The 10,139-nt window shown below is 37.3% G+C and overlaps 1 protein-coding gene across 1 annotated transcript; it reads left to right on the forward strand.

Annotated features, from left to right (window-relative positions):
- The first annotated feature begins 6,903 nt into the window (after window positions 1-6,903).
- LOC140246889 (toll-like receptor 7) lies at window positions 6,904-9,159 on the forward strand. The gene has a single exon (XM_072326213.1). It carries the CDS (start codon window positions 6,904-6,906, stop codon window positions 9,157-9,159), a length of 2,256 nt encoding a protein of 751 aa, XP_072182314.1.
- Window positions 9,160-10,139: the final 980 nt, after the last annotated feature.

Below are 10,139 nucleotides of genomic sequence, written 5' to 3' on the forward strand. Positions count from 1 at the left end.
GATATGCTCCAGTTGTCTTTGAAGTAAACCATGGTCATTCTCGTACCCTCTTATCGTACAAATGAAGTGCTTAATGTAACTTAGAATAATAATTAGTTTGCACACTACAGAGAAACAAAACGATACTAGATATCATTGGAAAACGGAGTGAAGAGGATGAATGCATCATTAACACTTTCGAAAGAATTTTATTATCGAGGATCACGAGCTTGGCTGTGATAAAAGCAAGCAAGAGGAATAAAGTGTCTCGAAGTGCTAACCCAAGTCACATTATTTTTGCTTGAACGGATCTATGAAAGCAGGACGGTAGTGTTTAAAGGAGACCTCCGGATGATTTTCAGATTTTTACATTTGAACAACTGAAGAGTTTGTTTGCAAAAACCGATAAGTCCATTCTTGAAGATTTTGAAGTACGGTCTCTGTCATAAAGTACAAAATAATACCTTTAAAATGATATATTGGTCACTACATATAAAGGTACATTTTTGAAGTTATGGTCAAAAGAAGCAAAAATTTTCTTATTATTCTCTTTATTTTTCTTGACCTATAATCGCAAATATCTCCATTTGGCAAATATGGACTTATCGGTTTTTGCAAACAAACTCTTCAACTATTAATTAGTTATACTGAGGACAGAGTTTCAGAATTTGTGATAATTAGGATGAACAATAAGAATACTTTTTAAAATTTAGAACAAATTGCAATGAGCAAGGATGATGACATGGCATAGTCACCATAAGAATGCATGAGTCGGGGTTCAAGGAAGCAGAACAAAAGAATAAGGCATGCATATTATAAACAGGTGAACTCGCAAGCAAGCAGTATTGTAATGGATTACACTGCTACATTTCTGAAAGATGTGAACCTCCTATGTTATCATCCTTGTTCAGTGTAATTTGTTTTAAGGTTTTTCAAAATATTGTTTCTCTGCTCAAGAACCGCAATAAATTCCACAAATCTTTACATGGAGTTGTCGATTTATGTACTACATGATGTGACATTATGAAAATCGTCTGGAATGTTCCTTTAAGTCAGAATCAGGAATTGAAATCAAAGAAATATGCAGATTAAAAAAAAAATCCATTTGTTTCTGATAAAGAAACAAACAATTATGTTCACAAATGGAGGCGATGCTGCAATGACCACAATCTAGCAAAAAAAATGCACAAAATACTTTTTTTAATGAAATCAAAGGGAGAACATGTTTCATTGCCCACTGCTCGTACAGTTTATAGTGTTAGTTTTGCTATTTATGTTTTTACTGTCTTGTAGCAATGCCTTTTTCATAAGGAGAAACTATTTTTTTATGATATTAATAAAAAGATGACATTCATTGATATTTACCAATTGACACGTAAGTAAGTTTTTTTTAGCGTCATCTCCTTCATAATGAAGTAATTTTGTTTGTTTGTTCATTTCCATCTGAGAAGATGACTGGATATTGCATATTCAACTACACTAAGCTGGTGTTACATTGGGTCCAGTTGGATGCGAGGTTGACCACTTCACTGGGTCAAACACCCTGCTCTTTGCAATGAATGAATGAAGCGGGATCTTTTACTTGCATGAGTACTGACTCTCATACACGGGACCTCCATTTTGTGTCCTATCCGAGGGACAGTGTTTTGCCTCTTGCTGGAGGGGACGGTATGATTACACACATCATTGCTCAGTCCAGACTCGGGTTCGAACCCGAGTCCTTAGGATCATGAGGCAGACTGTCGTGCTACCGACTGAGCCAACTCACCGCCTTGAAGATGTCTGTATACAAATATGTAGAGAAGAAAAGGAGATGATGCTTAATATCTGTAATCTGTATTGTGTTAATAATGAGTTTCATTATTCTCAGGTTCTTTGTTCTCACCTGGTCTCTGCTGCTTATCTAGACGTTTAAGATCACGTCAATGTTCTAAACTTTAGGCATATAGCCTATACCATGTTCCCATTTGTGATCACAGTTGACGCTATGTAGTTCTTCCGAAATAACGCTTAACAACAAAATCATCTAAAATTGTGTACTGCAAGGGATACATTGATCGATTTTATTGTAACTCATGGCGGGATGGTCTGGACTAGGAATGTTTGACGATTGTAGAGTAATGAACCATTTCGGACATAAACATTTGAGTACGAGAATGCAAGTAGAGAGGTTCAGGTTCGGTCCAAGCTTGTTGAGTATTAATTTGAAATACTGGATAGATTTTCATGAGAGTCTTGGTGCAGATATTCATTCCTGTTTCAGATGAACAATTGCTATGCCACGCTGATTGACTGGTTTTGAGTGTCTAATGTGTGTCTGTGAGTGCGTGTGTGTGTGTATGTGTGCGTGTGTGTGAGTGTGTGCGCGTTTGCGTGTGTGTGTGTGTGTGTCTGTGTGTGTGTGTGTGTGCGTGTCACTGGATTAATAGGTTATACTACAGTAACAGATTGCAGGAGAATCACGTGTATTACAAGTGGGCATATCACCGATCGAACGAAAATCGGCCACATCTTGACTGTTAGTATAATGTTGCAGCTGCGCATCTGAGGATAGTGCCCAAAGTCAACTTCAAAGGCATTCAGCGGCCTGACGTCTTTATTAGTCGCCAGATCGTCATCAATTGTCGACCTCCTCGCGGAGCATGTTTGAAAGAGCTAGTTGCTGTAATATGCAGGTAAGGAGAATTCTGTTTGACTTCTATGAGTTTGCTTATATTATAAAGGGCTTAGTAAATATAGTCATCCTAAAAATAGTCATCCTCCAAAGCGGGGAATACGAGACAAATTCACTAGCTATTCTTCAGGTCGTCTTTGTTACCGTGAGTACGGGTGACAACTGCACTTGCGTCTCTTGCACATGGGATTTGATGGTGAAGGGGGGGGGGGGTTAACATAAGAAATGGGTGGGAGAGCATTATTGTTATATTTCAAAAGTAGGCCTACAAAATGCTGTCTGGTCACGAGTGTTTGAAAGTGACGATATTATTTACTCTTTTCTTTTGATTATTCTTTAGAAACCATTAATAGTCTTCTGATTATGCCATTCCTAGATCAAATAGACAAAGAAACAGACAACCTGAGAATAAGTTCAACAAGTTCAATTGAAGAAAAATATATACATATAAAAAATAGGAAATGGAGCGATTAAAGAGTTGCAATAAGATAGTGATATATACTTTTGAGTATGGTTATACAATTTTTGAAAAAGGATAAGTATCCTTCCAAGCAATAATTGAGGAACTACTTTGATATAAAAATATCTTGAATGTTATACAAAGCGACTTTGAATGTTTCGAGTAAAATGTCAGTGATTGATGAAAAAATAACAACGACCAACAATTGATTTGAAAAAAAAAATCCAATCCCTAGATCACTGATTTAAGTGCTAATCTTATATCATTCTAAATTCCAACCATATAAGATTATTAATAATTTTATCCTTTTTAAAGAATAAAAAAAGTTCTGGTAACGATGAGATAGCCAATCTAATCTAAAAGGGGCTTCTTCATTTTAAGTTGAATTTCAGTTTATTTTCATATTTCTCACTGAAAAATACATCAAATATAACAAAATGAAATAATACGTGATATCCAGATCGGAAGCATAATAGAATTTTGTAAACATTATAGAACAACTGACATGGAGGTGAATTCATGAAAGTTCGAATCTGAGAATAAATGCTACAAATGAAAATATGATGGAACCTATTTAATTGAAAGCAAGCTTGTTGAGAGTAGATCCCAGTATTAGAATCGAGTGTATAGAGATTAAGATGAGGATTTCGGGTATAGATGACAAATGATCAAAACATAGAAAACAACAAAAGGAAAGGAAGATAAAAATACTTAGGGATATATACATAGTGAATTCTTCTGTAATGCAGGTTTGGAGATCGACTGAGCTACATGCTGCAAACGGATGACCAGTTGATTTTATGGCATTATAAATAATATGTTATAATGATAATGGTATGGTTTATATATAGGCAATTAGAATCCCGGGTTGCCGATCCACTTGCTAACATATTCAATATTTCAGTTTCTAATGGTTGGTTCCTGATGAAATGAAATTGGCTAAAGTTGCTCCACTATTCAGAAGGGGGACATATTTTATATCAGCACCTACAAACTTTCTCCTTCTTAGATATATTCATTATTCAAAATTCTAGAAAAATACAAGAGAGTTGAGATTTCTCGAATTTCCACAAAATCCAATGCTGCGTTTGGTTTTCAAGAAAAACATAGTAGTATCCTACACTTATGAATTTTGTTGGCAGAGAGGCTCACCAAATTGACGATGACTGTCATTTGATTAGTATCTTCTTGTACTTCTTCAAGACGTTCGACAAAATGTATTTTGATATTCAACTCCTACAAATTATTACATTATGGAATATGTGGACAGGCCTAGGACTAGTTCAAGAGGTATTTACTGAATAAAAATAGTAAGATATTATCAAAGATAACAATTGATTTTATCAGAGTAACAAGGTTAAACAAGTATCGCTTTTATAAAATATACTTGAAAAAAAAAAGAGTTCCAAAAGATCGTCTATTCGAAAATGGAATAAGGTTTGTTGTTGTGAAGACAGCTTAGTAATCCTGATGAAATTAATTGAATAAATATTATAAGTAAGGCTCGTTATTCCTGGGGTTAGCTATTCAAATTGTTCGTTGTTCAGAAGGTTCGTTAATCGCAAAGTGAAATAAGGTTCTTCGGTCAGAAAATGATACAAATTGTGGAGAAGGAGTAGGGGAGTAGGGAGAGAGTCCTCGTTTCTATCTAGTTTATCCAATATTTATCATATTATTTCATAGGTTTTTGTATATACCAGGTTCCCCGTAGAGTTCACACTCAAAGTATAAAGAACTGTATAGAGCCTATACGCGGTTCCCAAAATCCTAAAACTATTTTCTTGTTTTACCATACTGAGTAGAACATTACTTTTTTTAAACAAAAGATGAAAGAATAAAGTTTCTCGCATCATAGATATTCATATTTTATCTCATATAGTAGCATTACTTTTATATCTTTTCTTTTTGTCAACACCGTACAGTGTTTGCTTTGCTACAAAATTAGCATGAGCACGGAGACGTTACAATTATTCAAAAGCTAAGCTCACAAGATTCTTACTTTTTTCTGACATAATTCTGGTATAACAATTAAAGGATTTTGTAACCTAGCGAAAGCTCTGTGCTTGTCTCACGTCCGATCGATGTTCTAGCTTACGTTTGGCTATGGGAAAGGTAAAATATATACTGCTTGACTGTGTATGCACAGGCGGATTACCAACATCTCCAAGAATCTCAATTGGCAGCTGGGGGGGGGGGGTATTTGCGTCTCTCGGAAATTTGAGGAAAGAGTACTGATAGGTCAATCATTACATTACGTCCGCGTTTTTCTTTCGTTCAAAACTTTGTCTAGATAACTAGTCAATTTCCAAATTCTATTTTAAAAGTCTCTGATAGCAGGGACTTCTAAGATTTGCATCATATTTTCCTCTTTTTTACGTCATGTCGACGTAATATTGACGTCATTATATCTACGTCTTTAAAATTTGAACCAGCGTAGGTTGTAAAATAAGACGTCATATTTTGACGTCTTTTTACGTCTTTCCTAGTCTACTTAAGAAATGACGTCTTTACTTAGACGTCTTCCCCCAGCCACAAATGGACTTTTTGACTGGTTAAAATTACGTCATCTTTACGACATCTTGTGAACGTCATATTGACGTCATTTACGTCTTTAAGTTATTTAATACATCATCATTCACATATTTATATCTTTAAATGAACATCAGCTTATATGTCGTAAAATAAAACGTTATGTTTTTACGTCTTTCTCACGTATTTTCATAGATTCTATGAGAAAAAAATAAGCCGATTGATAAGTACCACGTAATTATTTACGTCTAAGTCATCTTTAATTAGAATTGTTATTACTTAGTACGACCTGTGAAGTTATAGGTATCTACGAGCACAAGCGTACGTCGACGGGGTCACACACCATTCCGGGTCAAAAATGACTAGGAATTTGGTCATGAAGACCCCGAATGGGGTCACCCTGACCCAATTCATGACTCTGAATGGGGTCATATCTGACCCCATTCCTTGTCATTTCTGACCCGGAACGGTGTGTGACCCCAACGGACCCAGTTCCAGGTCAGTTCTGACCCGGATGTTTTAAGAGTGTACACTTTTGCTATCCAAGATCCTGTCTACGTCCTATTTCTAATTTCGAGAGTACTGCTCACTTGTTTATATACGAAACAAAAAAGAAGAAGAAGTAGAAGAAGTTGTATTGCTTTAAGACGTTGTTATTAAACTAGATCCCACTCTTACCAGACCAAGTAAAATATGAAATTATGATCTTGTAGCAAAAGCTGAAAGTTTTGAATAACTAGTAAAAAAACAAAACAAAGAAACTTGATAAGGTAGGAAATCATTATAAAATCATTATTTGTTGATGCAGTGGTGATGATTGAGTGGTGACATGAATATTATATTCTTACTATGTCGTATTGCCTTGACAATCATCTCTGAGACTAGTATCCTCGTCAAGCGTTTGCTTTTGTAATTATGATGATTGTCTCTTGTATTTCTGTTGCATGAAGAGTTGCCTAATTTGTCTTGAACGACAGGTACACGGGAACCTATGTCTTCGTAAATAAAATGCATTAAAAAAATGTCTGTTTGCTTCCATTTTGCATTGTGTAAGAAAATAAAGTTTGATATTTGAATAAATCATTTATCTGTTTTAACTGTCAGATTCAAATTATACTGTGCTCAGTTACTTCGTTCAGTTGACTTTGTATTTCATTTATGTATGAAAAAGAAATTCAGAAATGAAACAGAATTAATCAAAAGATCATTTTCATTTCCTCTCTTTTTTCCCCTACAGAATTCACCTAAAATAGAAGAAGCCATGCATCATAAGGACAGCGCTCCTTTCGTCCTGTTCATCGTAATACACGTCCTCATTTCCCTTTCTAGGACGAAGACTGTGTCCGCAGCGGAAGCATATTCGCCCTGTTCGTTCAACCAGGCCAAACGTGCCGTTGACTGCACCGAGCTGGGATTGCATTCAGTACCCAGGAATCTACCTGGTAACACTGAGATTCTCGATTTGAGTAAAAATGAAATCACCGCCTTGTTCAATACGTCATTCAATGTGTGCAAACGCTTACAAATTCTGGTAATTGACTCTAACAATATTTCATTCATAGATAGTGGCACGTTCTTGAGCTTGCCATTTCTACAGAGTTTGGATCTGTCATTCAACAAATATCTCCCAACACTCCGAGGCCACATGTTTGCCAGCACAAACCTAACGAATATTGCTTTAAATTACAGTGGCCTTACATATCTTACTGAAGATCTTTTCACAGCGATGACTTCACCCTCAACATTGAGTGTCTTTGGTAATCGTTTGCAGAATGTGAATTGGACGAACTGCAACGACGTGGTATTTCTCTCTGTGTCACTTGCGTTCAACATTATCAAGGAGCTTTCGGAAGAGTCTTTTGTGATGACCTGCAACGTGGGCACTCTCCATTTAAATAATAACTTGATAGGACCTGTTAACCCAAACACTATTTCATCCCTCATAGTCCGAAACCTTTATATGGACAGTAACCAGCTCACAGACAAAGATTTACAGCACCTCATGGAGGGTGTAAGGTCTTCGGAAACAATAACATCCCTGTACATTCGAGATGACGGCCTTTCTCCTTTACGCCGTGGACAATTCGATGCATTCCATGGGAAACAACTCCGTGTGCTAGATCTTTCCGCCAATAGAATTAAACATCTCATCCCAGGAGGATTCGAAAATTTGACAGACGTCACTGAACTGCGACTTAACCAAAACAAGCTGTATATGATTAATCCTATACATTTCTCGGGTATGCACCACCTGCGAGTTTTGTCTTTAAAACATAACGACATATTCTTAATGAATTTTGAGGGCCGTGTGTGGAATGTACATCTAACCACGCTTATCCTCAGAGCGAATACATTTCCGTTAATAGGGGCACCTGAATTAAACGGACTGAATGGGTTGGAGGTTTTAGATTTATCTCAAAACGATTTTGCAGAGTCATGGTCTACAATCCCTCCGCTAACTAAAGGGCTTAACAATCTACATAATCTCATTCTAGAAAGCAATAAGATACGTCGCATTCCCATAAATTTCCTAAGTGATACGATTCAACTTCGAGAGTTATCATTTGCTTACAATGATCTAACTTTCTTGCATGAGAATCTATTTCTAAATGTTGTGAACCTTACCCGATTAGATCTTTCATCCAATAGGCTGGTCATACTACAATTCACAACATTTAAGCCTATATTACAAACTCTCTCAGTACTTGGTTTGAGACAAAATCAGTGGGCTTGCAATTGTTCCCTTCAATGGTTACCCAAATGGATCGCTAAGAGGTCTATCACACTTGAAGACAGTGGCGAAACCCAGTGTTCATACGAAGGCTCATTCAAGACCGCTGCAGGAGAGCCTTTGATTGACTTTGATCCAGTTAAAGAGTGTGGTCCGCAGTATGTACTCTACCTCTCAGTGGCTGCCAGTCTTGTATGTGCTACACTTGCTCTGATCCTTATCTACTACAATCGCTGGAAAATCAGGTACGGGCTCTTTCTTTGCAAAATCCACTTCATTGGTTACAGGGAAATCATCCCCCAACAGCAACGGGAAGATTATCAGTATGACATGTGCGTTATTATCTACGATGAGGACGAAGAGTGGGCGAATGACGTCTTTCGACGTGGTCTAGAAGAGAATCTGCCTGAATATGGCCGAGTTGCCATTGGAGACGAGGCCCTAAGACTTGAGATGTACTACTTGGATTCAGTCAGTCGTCTGGTGGAAACGAGTTTCAAGGTGATCTTTCTCATCAGCGCAGATGCTCTAAAGAACCACATGTTCCTTCTCAAATTCCGACTCGCCCTGGATCACGTTAACGAGGTGCAGATGGAAAAGATCGTGCTTGTGTTTCTGGAAGACATCCCGGACGCCGACATGCCATTTCTCATCCGTCTATTCCTCAGTGATAACCGCGCTTACCTTATTTGGCCACAAGACCCTGAAGGACAGGCCTGCTTCTGGGACAAGCTGGCGAAGTACATGACAGTAAACAGATATTGTAACCCACTTGTTCCCCCATAGAGATAACTTGGATTGATAGTATGTTTGGTTCCTCAGGCATAGCAGATTAACTTAACGTTTGGTCACTGAATAATTTTTATTCAAGACTACGCATCAAGGAGTAGGGGAGATGTAGGAGAGTTGAGCCATATGGAGAGTTGAGTCAACCTCTCAAATTTGTATTTAGAGTTCACAGGTGCAAGCACTAGTGCCCTCTGTTGGTAGTGTTTGACACCACTGTCACTTTTACCACAGGCTGGGCCTTGTGGCGTGGGCCTTAAAGGGACATTCCAAACGATTTTCGTAGTTTAACGTCCTGTAGTACATAAGTCAACAGCTCCGTGTATAGATTTCTAGAATTAATTGTGGTCCTTGAACAGAAAAATCGATTCTCTGAAAAACCTTAAACAAATTACACTGAACAAATATGATGACATAGGATCCTCACATATTTCAGAAACGTAGCTTTACAATTACAATACCACCTGTGTAGAATTCATGCATGCCTATCTTTTGTTCTGCTTCCGTGAGCATGCGTTCTTGTATTGAGGCTGCCATGTCATAATTCTTGTTCATTGTGATTCCTTATAAATTTTGAACACTCCAATTCCTCATCCAAATCACTGCAAATATTCTGAATCGGCACTCGGTGTAACCAATTGAGAGTTGTTCATATGTAAAAGTCTGAAAATCAATCTTCACATCTAAGATTATCGGGTTCGAGTCAGCAAAGGGTATCAAACAAGTTCACTGTGCCATACGCTAGAATGAATGAATGAATGAATGAATGAATGAATGAATGAATGAATGAATGAACGAATGAACGAATGAACTCTATCACAAGCAAGCAGCTGCAGCAAAGGTGATACAGCACGACAAAGACACAGGTTTCATAAAACATCAAGAGACAACAGAAGTCAACTTCTGAGTGCCAACAGGTATTATCCCTTCTATTACTCACGTCATGACAATTGGTTACTCATTGGTTTATGTGTAATCTA

The sequence above is a fragment of the Diadema setosum genome, chromosome 3 (genome assembly GCF_964275005.1).
Source record: "Diadema setosum chromosome 3, eeDiaSeto1, whole genome shotgun sequence".
NCBI classification, from domain to species: Eukaryota; Metazoa; Echinodermata; class Echinoidea; order Diadematoida; family Diadematidae; genus Diadema; species Diadema setosum.